The following is a 19049-nucleotide window of genomic DNA, read 5'->3' as shown; positions in this document are numbered from 1 at the left end:
GCCAACCATGGATAAATCGAAGAAAAGTTTCTGAAGAAAACCAAACGTTTAATGATATGTGGGTAGATTCATTTGCTTTTACTGCTGACAAACTTATGGGGTTTGCTGTTTAATGCATGCAGCCCTTTAGCACTGACTTTGACTCTTCAGGAAGCTATTCTATTCAAAATATATGAAAGGAGTCCTACTATAGTTTATAATGTAAGATTAAAAATAACAATTTTGAGTGACTGAACAAGAGCTGCAGCTAAATCATAATGAAAATATACATAGCATTAAGGTAAAAAACGATATATGCAGTGTTAGCTTCATTTTAGATGTCAAAAGGGTTTTGTGGCTCCCGATGTTTTCTTTTGTGTGGGAAATGGGTTCAAATGGCTCTTTGAGTGTTAAAGGTTGCCGACCCCTGTTTTAGGCAAATGTATCAGACAAGGCTGTATTTTATCTCTCTATCTGTTAAGTCTGTACACAGATACATAATAAGGAAAGCTGGATTAGGATCAGAGAAGGAATGAAAATTGGTGGAAATTTAAATTTTGCAAGTGATACCTTATTACTGGCACAAAGCAAAAATGAATTTAAATTACTCTTGCTGAAAGAACAGAGTGGAAAAGCAGGACTGCAGCTAAACATTAAGAAAACAAATTATGACTACAGAATAATTACACAAATTTAATGCTAACAATGAAGAAAGTGTGAAAGATTTTGCGTATCTTGGTTCAATCTATTCAGAGAGAGACTGCAGCCAAGAAATGAGAAGTAGACTGAGACTTGGAAGGGCAGCAATGAAAGAACTAACAGATTAACAAGTATAAGGATGTTTCATCATTGGAAAGCAAGGCCAAAATCATCCATACTACTATATTAAAGCTGGACAGTGAAGAAAGCTAACAGGAAACTGCTTTGCAAATATCCTTGAATGACAGAAAGACAAACAAGTGAGACGTAGATCAAATCAAGCCAGAGCTTTTCCTGGAAGCAAAAATGATGACACTGAAACTGTTGTATTTCAAGCACATCATGAGAAGGCAGAGCTCACTGGAGAAGACAATTCTAGGGAAAATTGAAAGTGGCTGCAGACAAGGAAGATTAAATATGATATAGATCCATTACATTGCAAAAGTTTGGTTTAATATCATGACTTGTTTTGAAGCTAATCACTTCCAAGTTTAACTTCCAAGTGGAAATAATGGTTAATGAATGGCTTCTTGATTTGTTTTTGACATGGGCAAAGGAAAGGAGTAAAGCAATTGGGTGAATGACTGTAGTCTAATTTGTGTCTTTGTTGATTAAGCTGAGATATTGATTATCCAAATGTGACTTTGTGTGAGCGCACTTAACTTTGACACTAAAATAGGCAATTATTTTGAAAAATATCATGAACATACATAATCTGTTTAGCAAACCTATGCTCTAATATGCCCCAATGAAGGCTTTCTCTAGCCTGTTGTTAAGTAAATAAAGTAAATAGGGAGAACAAAAAAGAAACTTGATAGTTCAGTGTCATAGTTCTTTAGAAATGTACATAATATGTATTTGTTTTTAAACTGAACACCTTATGATAAGGAATATGAGCTTGATAAAAATGGAAACCCAAAAGTTATTCTAGCAACCTTAGATTTAATAAAATGGGGATAGCAGTAGGTAAATATCATGTTTTGGACTTCAGCTCCCAGTATATTCTGCCAGTCTGGCCAATGGTCAGGGTTAGGAAATTGAACTCTATATCTGGAGGTATATTTTCTTCCCACCCCAGTTATGGAAGAATCATCATGATTTAATATAGTTTTTATTTTTAGTATAATTTTAATATTAAATAAAAATAGTGTTGCCAGCCTGGTTCTAAACATAATGGTTGGGTCCAGACAGCTAGTTTAGGTATATTCAAAGGCTTGCCCATGCCCTGTACTATTTTGACATAATTCTGTGGATCCTGGGGCATGTGGAATTTGTATAACAGTGCTGATCTGCAGGATAAAGCCAGTGGCAAATCAGACTGCTCTGAATGCTATTGTGGGTCCTATGTACCAGAACCAGAATGAATGTTAAAATAATTTGATTCATGCCTAGTTCTGCTCCCCAAATGTTAGAATTGGTCTATAGGAAAACAGTGCAGTTGACAGGTACACAATATTTGTAGCTTACAAATTAGTTTTAAAAGCTGCTATTTAAGGAAATAGGGCACATTTTGCAAAAACTAGTATGAAAAACTCTTACAATTTTAGAACATATTATGGCCTTTATTATTATAAAGTTTGCTTACCTGGGTCTATGTGAACTATTCCATTACTACTGAGGTTTAATACCTTCAGTTCATTAATGTCCTCAAACTCCTTGGGTCGTAGGTGCTTGATTTTATTGTTAGCAAGATCGAGCTTAACTATATCTGGAGGTAAGTTTCCAGGGACTTTATTTAAATCTTGAGGGGGGGAAAAGAGAGAGATTATACACACACACATTATAGACATGACATCACTTTGCCACAGTAGTATCTAGAAGTCCATTCATATTTCCAACTCTGAGGCAGGAAAATTTTTCAGTCCTCAGAGCTGGGGATTTGTGCTTGAAGCATCCCTCTCCACTCATAGTTGGCATAGAAAGACTGACACCAACTGTTTCTCTGGGGTTGCAAAAGTTGAGTGTTCCCAGGGGAGAGGAGAAGACCAGTGGCACTAAGATACAAGTATCCTGGTGATTCCTCAGCCTCCTTCCCTTCCTCTCCAAATTGCCACAGCTAAACAGCTGAAATTGGTGTCTAGCAGTTTGTAGAATGAGAGGAGTATGCAGGCAACCTTCATTTTTGTGCTGCTTCTACCTTCATGGGTTTTGGTAATTCTCAGAGTTCAGAAGATTATAGAAAAAGACTCTTAAACATATAAAAGAACATAAAACACAAATGAATTAATAGATCAAAGGAAATAAACACAGTGCTAAAATGGTGTGAATGACAAAGCCAATGTATTTCAAATTTATTTTTAATTTGTGCTAACACAATTTTTCATTTCAACGTTTTCCTGTTTCTATTGATTGCATGTAAGCCACTCTAGGGTCCATTTTTACTGAGCACTGGGATAAAAATGCTTTAAACAAACAGATGGAGCACTATTGTCCAAATATTTCAATTTTTTAAAAAAGGTGAAAAGTCATAAGTTTGAAAATTGGCTAAAAATGAATGGGCAAAAAGTAGTAGAAAAATGTAGAAGCATGGCTATTTGTTTAGGTGTTAGATACACCATTGCATGCACCAGAACTACTTAAAAATGATAGAAGGTTATTTAAGCTTATACTACTGTTCTATTCCTTCTAAAAATTCTGGCTTTCTGTCATCTGAAGAAAGAAGGAAGGAGCATGAAGAAAATAGAGCAAGTCAAGTTTATGATGACAGCCTTATGTAGATTCCTTTTAAAATTAGTAAACTGAGAATGGTAATTTTCCAGTAAATACCTAACTGTCAAAGCATCTAAATAAAGATCTTTTGACTTAAAAACCATTATATAAATTCTGAGGGCATTTAAACAAACATTTTGATATATTAGTTTCTGCTGCATCATAACATTATTTAGAACTGATTATAAAGCTCTTACAATTTTATAAATTTGTAGTCATTACTATAGAACAAAGAAATGATAGGGCAAAGGTAACAAAATACATTTATTAGGATTTTAAAACAAGCTAACAAAGCAGTTTGAAAAGTGTGCATTACAATAGTCACACTACACTTTCAGACACATTTCACATTTGGATATGCAAGAATGGACTTCTGTAAGCTTTGACTTCTGTAAATTAATGTTAGTAAAATCAATTATGGTGGAATCCTATGGTTGGTAGTTTGGCCAGCCATAGGAAACATGCTTTGATGTCAGAGCTGGGACTCCGAATTTGGAAGGCCTTCCTGCCTCTCTTGCAGCCAGCACAGAAAGACCTGCATTGGCTGTAGCTCTGAGGTGAGAAGACCAACCCTGGAGCCAGTATTACAGAGGCTTTCCAGGAGGGTGCGAATGAGAGGAGTAATGGTCCACCATGATACAGTGTAGCCTGGCAGGGCGGTAGCCTTTATCTTCATGAGTTGGGGCAAAACAGTGGCAATCAACCATCTAAATCTTTTTCAGGATGGGAGAAGTCAGAGACAATCTCAATAGAATGCCTGCAATTCTCCAACTTTGTAGTTTTACGAACAGTCAAACTAGATCGAGCAGTTGCACTGGATCATGCGGCTTGTAGATGTCAGGATGCAGAGGTATGAATCTCACCTCGGCATTACCCAAGAACACTGAAATGTCTAAATCAGCCATACTAAACATGATAGGGCTATCAATGTGTCTGCCTCATTCACTTGTAAAGTTTGTGTGAGTGGGTGAGAGGTTTGAACAATAAAAGGAGCATGCAAAATAACTTTCCACTCCTATAGCTTATCTCCTTTTCGCTTTCTTGTTCCAATATTCAAAATGAAGTAGGCACAGAGAAAAATGACTGGAGGAATATATAGGCAAGAGTGAAGCACTGGAAGGCTCATGCTCTCTCCTTGCTTCTTTTATTGTTAAAGTCACACACACAAATACATATGTGGATTGGTGGATATGAAAACAGAAATACATAGCTGCTCCAATTATATCTAGTTTGAGCTGCAGTGCTAGAATTAATTGTAGCCTCTGGTTTTGTCAAATTAAATTTTAGCCCTAAGGGTGCTAAGTAATGAATCAGTTAACATTTTTTTCTTTATGACTGCTGTCCAAGATCAAGCAGTGAAATTTGTATACCATTTGTAGATAACCAGTATATAATTGTAAGGCTGGATTCATGCAACTAGTTCAGTAGAAGATTTTTCTGTCTCTTTCTTTCCAAGGCAGGCCCTCCCAGCCTCCTCCCTCAATGGTACACAGAATGTCAGGGAGACTCTTTCAAATATAGTGCACTTGGAGGAATGGGGATCCCTGATGTAGGTACCTACTCTAAACGGACTAGATATACTTATGAAATGCACTATATACTGCATTTTGGTGGTCTGTAGGTTTTAGGAAGAGTTTTTACCCTTTAAAACTGGGAATTATTCTCTTTTTCTTTCCTTTTTTGTGGGGAGGGAGAGGGAGACAGCAGCCAGGGAGCCAAGCCACACCAGCACCTCCTCTTGAGTGGAACCTTGGAGACTGGGCCCTTTTCTTGCAGGCAGTGGCCAAAGGGCACCACCCATTTGCTGCCCATTTGATGCCTGCTTGGGGCCCATTTGAGCCTACATCTGCACCCTCTGCAGAGTGGCACAGTTTCTGCCAACTGCAACATCAGTGGCTGCTGCTCCTGTGGGGTAGAGACAAAGCCATGCTGGCCATGCCTTTTCAGCCAGCTGTGCTGGTTTGGGCATTGGGAGGGTTGGTGGGGGGAAGTTTTGGCATTACTTTTGTAATTCTGAGTTTGATTCTTTTATGTTTTTGTTACTAATCTAGTTAAATTGTATAATTTTGGCTTGGGTTTTTGTGCCTGACTTGTTTGTTTCTATGGCCTGTGAACTGGAAAGAAAGAGCTACTACCTTAATTTAGTTATGCTGCTTTTATTTTCCTTAATATCCTGCAATTCTAACTGGTTCACAATGAATATAAAATACGGTACAGCTCCAAAATGCCAGGAAATGGCAACTGCTAAGGTGAAGCTAACCATAGCACAGGATAACACAGTTAACTAACCACCGCATAGGATACCATACATAACTGTATTGCCTTATGGAATAATGCTATGGTGATACCTGTAACCCTCTAAACTCAGGAATCATCATAGACTTCCTATGGAAGGCAGAAGTAATGTAAATGTGGAATGTTCACCCCCTCAGCATTCCTTCCTAAAAGCACTTAGATGACTTTTGTCAGTCTAAGCATGATGTTTTGGTGTGGGAGAGAAGGAAGCTTTGCCACTGCCAGGGTATGTCATAACCTAATGGCATCAGTCTTCCTGTCCCCACCCCTTGAAATGCTCCAAAGCCCTTTTCTGAGGACACTCTTATGAGCTTGGAGAAGCAACTGGTGCAATTCTTTCTGTGAATGGAAAGAGGTATCTGAGTGTGTATCACCAGTTCAGAGTGAGGTCAGAGTGATTCTCTAACTGTCTATGTCTTGCATTCATAGGACTGTATTGCAAATATATCTGTTAAGGATTGGCTCTTAACAGCAGCAATTTCAGGGATTTTGGAGACTGAAAATAGGACTCCCTTAACAACATGCTAAACTGAAAATGTTTTTGACAACAGAAAGTCATCATATTTTGAGAAAGTTTTGTCTGCAACTCTCATGGAAATGTCTGCAACATTTCAGGGAAAATTGAAAATGTGAATCTCAATGGAAAAAGAAAGAAATAAGATTAATAAGAAATGCACACAGAATTTAGAAGTTTAAGAATTCATTGCAACAGAATGAGTAGAGGAATGTTTGACAGCTGAGACAGAATGGATTGCTGGGTGGAGAAAATGTTCTCCAGTGGCAGCTGGAGAAAATCAGTTTGAAGGAGGAACTGGAAAAGGGAGAGTGGGTAGATAGGAGAGGGACTGGGAGAGGAATTAGGCTCCAGAGTTAGTCACTGAATAGAATTAGGCAGGGTGTGAATGAGAAGAAAAGGAGAGAGATGATTGAAAGCAGAGATGTGTTAAAGAATCATAACAATCTTACTCAGTAACTCAGCATTGCCTTGTAGCATTTCCCTTGATGTCACATTAATATGTAGCCTTTGTTATGTCCATTAACTGGCTAATTTATAGAGAGAAATATAGTTCAAATCTGAAGATGTCAGAGCCAGTTCACAACTCATCGGAAGAAGTCCTAAATGCCTTCTTTCATTCCTGAATTCCCTTTATGTAGAATTTTTCTCTTTCAACAGCAATTTATTTATTACGGTCAGTGACCAACTTGTTCTTAATAAACAAATTACAAAAAGGACCATGGGCTAAAATATTCCAACTATTAAAAGGCAAAATAATGATAAATGATATCAAATTGATTAAAATTACCTGTTATAGTTTCTGGTTAAATTTTTAAAAAATTACATACAATATCTCTGTGGATCTTGCAACCTAGCACAACAAACAGTTAGGTGGGCATTGGTGCCTATAAGAAACTTCCTGGCAACCCAGGATCAGATCTGCCTGGCCATGTTCCAAACAGATGAGAAATATACTTGGTCTGCATTTCTTGATAAAACCAGAAGTAAAAAATAACATGTTCAATTGTATCAACTCTCTGGTGCCACAAGGCCAAACCCTTTCTGCCATTGGATATTTCCCCTTCAAGACCACAGAGGGGAATACTCACCATCAACAATAGAGAAAGCTCTTCAAAGAGTGGAGAACTCCAAGATCGATATTTAAGGTGCTGTGACAACAATATATTGGTGTTCTCCAGTGCCAGAAAATCTGGAACTCCCCTAATATCACATTGCTGTTCAGTATCTAGCACTCTCTGTTTTGTGATTGCTATTGGCCGGTGTAGTCCCATCACTAAAAGAGTCTGTGGTGAGAGTCCTAGACATGTGAGTTTTAGATGGACTGCAGTTAGCCAAGATGATCAAAAACAGTCCTACAGGATTAAAGAAGTGAGTCCTTGGTGGCAGTAGTTTAAACTGAGCCAAAAAGTAATAGAGGTGAGGCTTACACTAGCCTCGATTTTGATCAGTCCAGATTCTAAGCGCACACCAGCATTAGAGACACAGCTAGGCATATAAAAAAAGCCCATATAAATTTGGATTGAACTTTTTCTAATGGAGCAAAACTAGAGGATATTGGACTTAAGAGTGTCCCATAGAGGAGTTGAGGTAATATATTGGCCTGAAAGAAAGAAACTAAATACCTGCAAAGCTCTCCTAAGACCCACAGGGGTTCTAGAGAGTAACAGTGTAGTCAGCATATAAGAATGCAGGAATCTTTCTTTCAGCTATCTTGGGGAAGAGTATGTCAAGATTATTTAACCATTTAATCACTTCACTGATATAAAAGGTAAATAGCAGTGGTACCGGCACACATCCTTGTTTCATGCCTTTTGAGGTTCTGATAGAATCATTAAGATGTCCCATCTTATTACATCTAACTTTCAATGAAGTATTGGAATATAGGGCTTGTATCAAATATAAGAGCCTTTGGTCAATAGATGTAGCCTCAAGTTTCTCCCATAATTTTTCTCTGGAGCTAGAGTTAAATGCAGTCTTTTGGTCAATAAATGCTGCATATAATGAAAGTGCGGTTTTAGTCACATACTTTTCAATTAGATGTTGCATAATCAAACTATGACCCAGAGTTGATCTACCCTCCCTGAATTCTGCCTGCTCATCAGCCAATAAATTTTCTTGTTCTATCCATAGTTTTAATTTATCTAACAAATGGCTGGCACAGAATTTCCCAATTATGCTGAGCAGGCTGATTGGTCTGTAGTTAGCCGGATTGTCCCTCTTCCCTTTCTTGAAAATTGGTATTATTATTGCCTGTCTCCATTCCTTTGGAATATGCTCTGAGTGGTCAATGTAGGTAAAGAGTGAAGCCAAGAGGGGTGCCCACCAGTCAGTGTTATTTTTCAAAATTTCTAGTGTACTATTATCAATGCCTGGGGCCTTTCCTTGCTTAAGTTGATCAATCAGTGGCTTGATGTCTTTAACAGAAACTTCAAGAAAGTCAGCCAAGTTTTGTAAGGAGAGTTCATAGATACCCTCAGCATATATCTTCCAAAAGTGCGTTTTCCAAACAGAGTTTAGGTAAAAACATCCTTGGGAGAAAATTTAGATGTCAATTTCCAGAAAGCTGTGGAATCTTTATCTTTGACTGTTTGAATGAACTGCGCCCATGTTGCTCTGATGTCATATTTCTTCCTTTTAGCCACTATCTTTTTATAGACTTTCTTTTTCTCTAGTAGTTGATTCTTAAGGCTCAGGATATTTGGCACTACTGCAGTCTTATAAGAGTGGTATGTTGAAGTGAGTGCCTTTTTTGCTTCCCAGCATTCCATATCAAACCACTGCCTTGAGTGCTTACTTGCCCTTTTCATTAGTAACCCAGCATTGCATGACAGTATTGGGTTCAATAACCACAATAAATTATTATAAGTGTTTATTAGTTCCTGCTCATCTGACCATTTCACTATAGCTGCCCTCAACTTTAGTGTGCCTTTCTCTTCCAAAACTACCTTCAGCTTCTGTTTAAGTAAGCACGACATCCCTATTGCTCAGAGGGCCAAACTGGACTTTAAAGTATGACCAGTGGCCTAAAGGGGCCAAGTGGAGCAAAAGGGGTAAAAGATCTCCCAGAAGCTTGCAGAGCACCTGAAAGTTTTTAACTAAAGGAAGTAAATTTGCACTGATTAACATGAAATCAATAGCACTGCATCTCTTTCCAGCCATGAATGTGAATTCTTCAGGATAATCCCCTGAGACAGATTCTTTCAGGATAATAAAGTGCAGTCTTTCTGCCATTCTTGCAAGGCATATACCATCATAATTTGCTGTACCATCTTTGGAGAGGCCAGGATAATGGTAAAGAGAATGCTTCTCCACACTGTGCACATTAGGCAGCTTTTATTTAACATAAAAAATGATAATTTGTGCTTAGCCTGGCATTATAATCCTCACCTAAAAGGAGGATAATCTGGAACATTATCTATTTCTCTTGTATTTTTTTTATAAATTAGCTATCATCTAATGCCACAGGAAATAATTAAAGTAACATGGGGAAAACCTATAAGCCTTTGTAAGAATATATTCTGAAAAGTATAGTAGTGTGCTGTTGTTTCGTTTAAAAAAAGCCACAGTCCACTTTATAATTGAAAGAAGAGGGTTGATAGGGCAATATGGGATATAGAAAATGTGTGTGTGGGTGGATAGGGCTGGAGAGGGATTCAAAAGATGTCACTGGTAGTGAAAAGACATGTTGCACATTCTCTGATGCACAGCCCTCTTAACAATTCACTTAACTGTTGGCTATACTTGAATTTAGGCCCTCTGCCTTTTTTCCCTTATTCTACTTGACTCTGATAACAGGCTCTGCTATTTTGACCTTTTCCCAAACAGATGATAATTCTTAGTTTCACTAAAGCAAGAGATTTACTGAGACAGCTTCTTTGTGACATTAAATGACAGTATAACTTGTCTGCTACAAAAATTAAGTGTCGGGTGTGAGTGTTCTGCATCTGTACCCTCCAACTATATCTGCATCCTGCTTGCAAGATTTAATAATTCCCAAATAAGGGAGAGGTTTTTCTAAAGTGTGGTTGAATGTACTACCATCAACATTACTTGAGCTTTTTAAGAGAATTCCAATAGAATACTGCACATGACCATATGGGTGGTGGCACTGAAGCACTTTCTCATGTGTGTTGTTTTGTTCTTTCTATAAATTGGAAAGAGTTGACTACCTTACTATTAGTATTTCTGTCAGGGTGCTTATCTGATTTGCATGTATCTTTCCTCCTCCTGAATCAAGATAAGCAGGTCACAGTAAATCTGCAAATTTTTGGCAGCTCTCATTAAAATAACATCTATTACAGTGCACTAAATTTTATTTATTTTTAAGCTGTTAATTCTGTTTGCTGTGAATGTTTTATATTTGATGCATTTGGGGGCTGCTGTAAATTCCTACAGATTTTAGTTCTCAGTCAATTTTTATTATGCAGTCATAGTCACAATAAAACTCATAAGAACATTTCAAAACCAATTAAAAGCAGTTAAATAAATTGCATGTGGATGACTTAAAAACAAATAAGACAGGCAAGGATCACCTTGGAAGATTTTAATCTCATAGTTTTATCTGTTCTGTTGTGTTGTATTTATGATATTGCAATAGTTGTGGCTGATGCAAACAAAAATTTAATTCTGTTCTAGTTTAGTTGAATATTCTCCGTATTGTAAGAGAATTCTGAGGGTTGCCAACTGAATGGGAAAAAAACCTACCAGGTCTTGATTCTCATGAGTAAAACTGCTCCCTTGAATCTACTATTTGCTATTTGAGATTTATTCAAGAATCAGCCAACACAGCATATTCAATGTGTGTTAAGGATCCCAACTTATTAGCAAAAGTTTATATGAAGTTTTAATACACTTATTTATACATTTCTTCTTCTTCTAAGAGCCTTTAGATTATGTCCTGTGATGCCTTCTGAGTGGTAACTTTTATAATTGAACCTTTGCTTTCTTCTCCAGTGCCTGGAGCTCTTTATCTAATGGCTGTATACTTAGTGGCTATATTCTCACCTAACAACAAGCCATACTGGAAACCACATAGGCATGGCTTGTGTGAATCCAGCATCAATGCTGAGGCACAGTACATTTGGTTTCCATGAAACCAGGCGGAGAAACAACAATTGGTTATAAGATTTCCACACTTTACCATGGCTTGTCACTAAGTGTGACCACAGTTACAAAGCTTCCATGATTTCTGCCATAGTCTGGCAGCAAGAGCAGCTGCAACTGTAGCAGACATTTCAGCCTGCATTTACTGCTGTCCTGTCTTGCCTAGCAGCTACCTTGCTGAAGTCTGCCACACTCCGATTGCCTGCTTCATGCTCCTTTTTTGTCTGTCCGTGTGCTGCCTTCTTGATGCTTAGCTGTAGCTTTGGAATCTTGGTGGCAGTGGTGCATCACAAGGACTCTCAACAAGCTGTGGGACAAACTCTGTCCTAACAGACTGACAGGAAACTTTCCTGGACAGATGCCTAGACAGGCACCTTTGAGAAAGTCTGCCTGGATGTGCTCCATCTGCCTCTTGGCATAGGTTCCCGTGCTGTTGCCCTGCACATGCCTTGCTGCAGAGGGAAGGTGGCTCCTCCAGTGTGTGAGAGTCCTGTACGTGGAGGGGGCACAGACACATGAGCAGCGAGTGGGGAGAAGGGTGTGTTGTGGATGGGTATACTTGCACATTGGCACAGAGCAAGACAGCACAGGGGAATGCTCTTGCAGTGGTCCTCTAGAATGACAGTGCTACTGTAGTGAGTAGCACTGAGCAGCAGAAAAAAGAAAAAGGCAATGATATGTGGAAACTACACACATCTCAACCCAGGACACAAGGTGAGATACCATGCCATGCAAGTGACATTGCTTCAAGTGATGTGACTACAGCCAGTGTATCCAATGGCTCAGTAGATGAAGCTTCTCACAATATTTGGGCATGTGAACTGTACCTGTTGAACTTCTAGCTGTCGTGCAGCTGAGGTACTGGAGGAATATTCTCAGGTGCTGCTTCTATGTGTGTATGCCAAGTAAAGATGCACCTATTGAATTTCTGCCAGTCATGCACATAATATAAATGCGCTGGGCTCTCTGCCCTTAATTCAGCAACCTTAATTCAGCAACCCTTTCTAAGGAACAAGGCTGGAGAATGGCAAAAGCCAAAACTGCAACGCTGGGTCTGAATTCAGCTTCTCTCAAGTACAGGGACTGGCTCTTGAGTTAACATTACTCAGCCTCCCTAATTCAGGCAAAACTTAGAGTATCTAAGTAGGGAACTATTTATTCTGTATTGCTTTCCTCCTTCCACATACCTCTCAAAATATTATTACTGATCTCCTGCTGTTTCCCTCTCCTCCGTACACATTTAACTTGTAACCCCCATCTCTTACACAGTCAGTTTCTTTCAACCTTCCCTCCTGCTGGTGGGACTGAGTGGGCTGCAGTACTGAAGCCCATCCAAACTGTGGCTGAGACCCCACTACTGGACCCAAATCCACATTTTAAGAGATGTTGCTCTAAACAAACCAAACTACTAAATAAGGCCAAGTGTGTTACCCTCTACAAGTTCATTCTAAGGCTGTTGTTAGGCAATGCACATTGCTAGTGGGCCTATGTAGCAACACCTCATCACTCACCATAGGTTAAACTGGCCAAACATTTGTATTTTTCATACAAACCAGCAGTGCTTTTTTTGTCATAGATCGCACCGAAACAGAGTTCTGGCACCTTTTTTCAACAGATTTTCCAAGTTTTAAAAGAAACTTTTAAAAATTTGATGTTTGGTCCACGTGGATTTGAATCGCCCTGTCAAGTGTAGCAGGTCGGTGGCAAAATCATTAAAATGGTGTATGCGAGCTGCTTGTGTGTTGAATACGATGCATGTGTACTTCGTCCGCACTGGTTGTGATGATGCTGCTCGGCTTGTGGCACTGCTCGGCTTGTGATTGGTTGTGTGGTCACGCGCTGAGTGCTTACTGTGGGCGGCGACCATTATGTTTCATTACACAACTGATGTGTGTGGGTGTGGGTACAGTGATTAACTACATGCAAAAGGTAAATGATTTCATGAGTTCCGGCACCTTTTTTCTTACAAAAAAAACACTGCAAACCAGAAACACATTCCTGGTATGGCAAACTAGTAGATTTTCCCCTTTACCTAAAACAAATACTGGCTCACAAAAGACACAAATCAAGTAATTAGCCAACACAGTCTAACCCCAGAAAAGTCTGTAGAAAAAAACCCTGACAAATCTTGTCAAACTGCTGGAAGCCACTTGTCAAATTTCAAACTCCCACAAATTAGCCATTCAAAATCAACATGGACCATTTTCAAATGGACATTGCCAAGGCTGCTAAGTTTCAGATCAATCAGTTGAACTGGTTATTATTAAATATAAACCGCAGCATCTACTGCTTGTAGTTTCCTGGGGAACAGGAAAACAATTTATCCAACCTATCCTTAACACAGGGGTGCAAGTTATTTTACTTGCAGGTTCCTCATATCTGGTGCTCTTGCCAAATGTGCTCACTTATGGCATGTCATCAGGATGGCATAATTTCATATCATAGCTTATTCATTGTTATGGTTAATAGTTGGGTAGTGAAATGCTACTGCAGTTGCAGTCCATAGCCACTAAAACTTTTTGCAAATGTATTTGCTGCCCTTTCAATACTTGAGAGGAAAGCCTGTAATTACAATCTTGTGATGTGATCATTAATGCACACCTGAAAGGTCAATATAAATAAGTAACTTCTACAAACCTTTCTTTCTGCAATCCAGTGTTTGCACAGGAAACACATAAATGTGACAAAGAGAAGAATCAAATTCAGGTCTGCTGACTTCAGGTTTTGGTCTTTGACGATCTAGTCTTTCCACCTCATTGCACAGCTGTTCAACTTTAGTTTGCTTGAGCTTTTGATCTTTCAGTTCTGTTGGATGTGCACATTTAGCATAATTTCCCAAGTTCCTGTTTCTTGGAAGCTGCAACATTGATATAAGAGTTTCCATTTGACAGTTGCAATGCCAAGGATTATCATAGAGGCGCAAGTAACTTAAAAGAGGCATGTAAATAAACACCTCCTCAGACAAAGTCTTAAGCTGATTATGCTGGAGTAAAAGTGTAGTTAGTTTATTTAACCCAAAAAAGGCTTGGTCCTCAATTCTTGTTATCTCATTCTGTTGTAAATCTAGGCTTCTCAGTTTTTTGTAGTTGGAAAACACATTGTTCTTCAGTTTACGAATCCTGTTTCTGGCTAGGAGGATGTGTTTTAAATCTTCAGGCCAATCTGACAATACAAATGTCAGTTTTCTTTCTTGGCAATCTAAGTATTTGTCATGAAGATAGGTGTATATGTCACATGGGGGGCCACGTGTGTAACGCTTAACAGTGCCAGATGCTTTCCTTAAGCCATTTGTCTGTCCATTGTTTGCTTTGTTTCTTGAACTTCCATTTCTTGTCTTCCTAAAGTCAGCTGCTTTACAAAAGAAAAGTAGTATTATAATTGTAACCACTTGCATCCTGACATCCAGCTGGCCCCAATTACTTCGAACAGACAGCTGGAACAGTCAGAGTATTCCTTTGAAATCTGAGTTTGAAAGTCTTAAACTAGCGTAGTTCTGAATCAAGGAGGCACAGCTGGGGTATTTGGACTTTCTGTGTTGGAACAAAAGCAGAATGTTAGAATGTTATTTCTGTAGAAGATTATATAATAAACCAAAACTTGTTCTTTATCAAAATCATTTCCTGTATAGTATATTGGAAATCTTGAAAACAAATTTTGACAGGGGCAATAATGGCATGCTTCCCTCTTAAGAATAATGTAAAATGCCTGACTTAAGTATCTTTCTGATGTCATGTAAAATACCTTTGCACTGAACTGACACAGGGATCTCTGAGTGAATTTGTTTAGCCTCTATTAACTGAACACAATATGGGCAGGTTTGCACAACATGCTAAGCCATCAGGATGTTTGTTGTTTGAAGAAATTTCAGACAGACAAATGGGCATTGCATGGATTTGCTCTGCCCTTGCTTTTCCATCCTTCCCCCTCCTCTCTTCTTAATCATTTAAGCCAGTGGTGGCATGTACCCCAAGGTCTTTGTTAATTCCCCTCCCAAAAGCTTGCAATTGCCCTATCCATGCTTGGAATTGACAGTGGACAGAAAAATGGAGGGACATAACCTTTTATGTACTGACATTCTTCTTGACCCCATTAAGCCTGGGAGCTGCCAGAGGAGAGCAATATAACTGGTAGTATGCACAAGTCTCACTAGGAAAGCCTCCAACAGTTTTGAGCTTGCAAGTCATAGGTGATGTGAGCATGTGTAGAACAGCTGAATATATCTTAATATTAATGCTTTTTTCATGTAATCATAGGGAAAGGCCTCTGCAGTGCTACTGATCACAATGAGAAAGTGACTTAAGTTGTAGCACAATGGACTAAGGTTTGGTCTTATGACCTTTCGGTCATGTTCAGAGAAGACCTACTGAAATCAATGGGATGAGTTAGTTATAATTTTGATAGGTCTGTTCTAAACCTCAAGTAGTCTGGATTCAATCTATGGCATTTCACCATTAAAGAACAGACACTACAGTCTAACAGTGTAAGTCTCAGCATGTTCAGTGGAACTTGCCTCCACATATATGTTTAAAATTGCAGATAAATCTTTATAATTGTAATATAGTATCATCCTCTGTTTAGCTGAACCAGAGTCTCAAAGCATTTGAATAGTTCCCCTGTATCAGTGGTGGCAATCCTATGGCACATGTGCTGCAGCGGGCACGCAGAGCCCTCTCTGTCGGCATGCGAGCCAAGTTGCCCCAGCATCGCCCCAGCAGCTGAGCATCAGATAACAGCACACATAGGGAACATGCACATACTTGGAAAAGAGTAGCGGTGCCAGGAAATGATGTCATGAGCCACAACTCATTAGCCACGACTCATTTGAGCTTTTGCATGGTCGGTCAGTGTGCTGCCAAGGGGATATATATTTGATTGGACTGTCTGTGAATTTTAATACGTTTGTTTTTATTAACGCAAGATTTTAGCTTTGAGTTTTCTTATGAAAAATTGAAATTTAGTATCTAAGATTTAGCAAAGAGATGTTCTAATTAAGAGACTGAGATTCTTTTAATGTTGTTCTGTCCCCCTGGCATATTTGAATCTGCAGCATCATATTTAGTTCTTTGTGAATAATTTATGAAAACAAGAGGAAGGATGTATATATTTGCTTGCGAAATGCAAACTTTTACCTTTCAATAAAAAGCTGTTTGTATCATTGAAAGCTCTGTTATTGTATTTTTCTTTTAAGACAAAAGATGTTAATATATGAGTTATTTTTTCTAAACTAAAACCTCGATATTCAGGTTCTATTGCAGTGTTGGCACTTGTGAGAAATAAGTGGGTTTTGGGTTGCAGTTTGAGCACTCAGTCTCTAAAAGGTTCACCATCACTGCCCTATATGTTGTTATTTTCCTCCCCATTACCAATTTTGAACAGATGTCACTGAAACATACTAAATATCACACTAATCATTAATTCAGGTTATTGATTTCTTGTTAAATTTAGGTCAGTGTAAGAATTTGCAAGAGTTAAATGTCTCTGAATGTCAAGGGTTAAATGTAAGTACTAATTTTACAAATATGAGCCACCTTTACAAAAATTCAATGATAGTAAATTGTAGTTCCATTTTTTATTCTTAAAGAAAATGCAGGAGCCAAGTACAGTATTACTTAACCAGATGCTTTAGATTTGGAAACCATCTGACTTCATAGTTTGCAATCAAGGAGTTTATTATAAATTCATGGCATCATTCCGTACCAATGGTTCTTTTAAAATATCTGTACCAAGTAGGTCTACAGCAAAGATTGTATGTTTATAGTGCTTCAAAAGATTAGGGGTTACCCCTTCATCTATTAAAACATTGTTTATATAAGCCAATACAAGAAAAGGACTTACTACTAATCTAAACATTCTGACTATCTGGACTGTAACACAGAAAGTCTCTTGCTTGCCCTGCAATGGTAGTAGCAGCCTGGCTGACAGGCACCGTATAGCATCATCCCTTCAGCTGCAATGTACAATATCTACAGAATGAAGGAGAAACTTAATTAAATTTAATTTAGTTTGTTACCACAGCAAAAACGCAACTCAAAAACTGCAGGCAGGGAAGTCAAGCCTCCAACCAATATGCTCTTGGTCAACTGGGGAATTAGACTATAATAAGTGTGATCTTTCACTTTGTATGGTTGTGAAACCTGGAAAAGGAAGAATGCTGCCATGAAGACAGTTGAAGCATTTGAAACATGTCCCTGGAGAACTCTGCAAATATCTATGGACTGACAGAAGGACAAGTAGGTCCTAGATCAGATCAAACCAAATTTTTTCCTGGAAGCAAAACTGATGAAACTCTTGTATTTGCATATCATGACAAGCCAAAATTCACTAGTGAAAGACAAATAATGCTAGAGAATCTCAAAGGCAGTTCCATAAAGGAAGCTACAGCCTTGAGTTCTAAGAGCTGAGCAGCACTGTCAGAGACAGGACATTTTGGAGAGCATTAATTCATGGGGTCTCCAGAAGTTGGTATGACCTGATGGTATGTTAACAACAACAATGTGGTGTTACTGACAAGCTATGTCAGGGATCACCAGGGATAATGAGATACAGTTACACACATTATTGGTTTAAAATAATGCCAAAAGATAACGTGTGTCATATGAACCAGGCATAAATGGTTGCCAATAAATATTGCTAATCATGTTGTCAGAAAATGATCTTTAATTATTAACTTACTTTCTGTGAATAAAATAGAGTTCATGGAATGGAATGGAGCTTTCCTTTTACTTTCTTTTGCAGTGCCCTGCGCATTCTGAAACTGTTCTTTGGACTTGGGAGACCCTAAGGAATGTTACAGGATGTGTGGGCTGCAGAATGGAAGGCGTGTTGATGAAAATTCCGCTTCCTGCAGTACTTTTCTGTGAACAGAAAGGCAACTTAGTACCTTCTCAAAATCTGATTTGTGTTGCTCAAGTAATTCCAATGTAATCGATTCAAATGAGGATTAAGAGCAAACGCAAAGGGAGTATCACAAATGACAGGGACTTCAAATCTATTTTCTGTGTAATGATCAGGGAGTCAAATTGTATAGATTAAAAAGAAAGACCTTTTCTTGTATTGGCTTTTATAAATAACCAGTTCAATAGGTAAAGAGGTAAGCCTTGATCTTTTGGTACATCACAAACATAAAAATCTTGAGTGCAAAAGCAAACATCAAAAAATTGGCGGCAAACCAGTGATAGCCAATCAGGTGTGCCAGTTGAGCACTTAGAAGGCTACTACTGACTGTCACTTTGTAAATTGAGAAAAGTGAATTCCAAAAGAAAAGTGGGGGAGCCACAGTGACCTCAAAAGACATTACAGTTGATATTGGGTAGATACTGCAGTTGATACTGAAGCCAGTCAGGTTTAGACATATAAAGGTATTTCCAAATGTAAGAGATTCATTTCTGACAAAGAAAAAGACAACAGACTTCCCTGATAATAGCATAACTATCAGAAAATCTGAGTACTTCTGCATAACAGAGCCAGGGTGAAAAATCAGTGAGATTCAGTGCCATCTTTTTCAAGGTCATGATTCCTGGAAAATATTCTATCAGCATATACATCTCTCAGTGTGCAATGCATATAGTCTGTCAGATAGAAGATGTATGGGAGCAAGTATTTCAAACAGATCCCAAATTACTTAATTTTCAAATTAGTACCCTTTTATATTTATATGAATCAAAAAGAATATGGATTTTTCTTTGAGAAAATAAGGACAAACAGAAAATTATTCAAAAGTTTCAATTTAAAGCAGATATATAGACTA

General features: G+C 38.3%; 2 protein-coding genes across 2 annotated transcripts in view; one reads left to right on the top strand and one right to left on the bottom strand.

Annotated features, from left to right (window-relative positions):
* FBXL13 (F-box and leucine rich repeat protein 13) overlaps positions 1-19049 on the top strand; it is a 104761-nt gene that overhangs the window by 36652 nt on the left and 49060 nt on the right. Inside the window, exon 10 of the mRNA XM_044423268.1 lies at positions 16748-16800. Coding sequence (XP_044279203.1) covers positions 16748-16800 — 53 coding nt within the window. The remainder of the gene's footprint in view (positions 1-16747; positions 16801-19049) is intronic.
* The window catches only part of LRRC17 (leucine rich repeat containing 17), a 36844-nt gene that overhangs the window by 4580 nt on the left and 13215 nt on the right, over positions 1-19049 (bottom strand). The window contains exons 2-3 of the mRNA XM_044423431.1: positions 13940-14832; positions 2264-2419 (exon numbers count right to left, since the gene is read on the bottom strand). Of these exons, the coding sequence (XP_044279366.1) occupies positions 2264-2419; positions 13940-14696 (913 nt within the window). The 5' untranslated portion in view covers positions 14697-14832. The remainder of the gene's footprint in view (positions 1-2263; positions 2420-13939; positions 14833-19049) is intronic.

Source organism: Varanus komodoensis, unplaced genomic scaffold (genome assembly GCF_004798865.1).
Source record: "Varanus komodoensis strain SLA01 unplaced genomic scaffold, ASM479886v1 scaffold13_3, whole genome shotgun sequence".
Taxonomy (NCBI): domain Eukaryota; kingdom Metazoa; phylum Chordata; class Lepidosauria; order Squamata; family Varanidae; genus Varanus; species Varanus komodoensis.
Note: the sequence above shows the minus strand (reverse complement) of the source record. Positions and strands in the feature narration are given on the sequence as shown.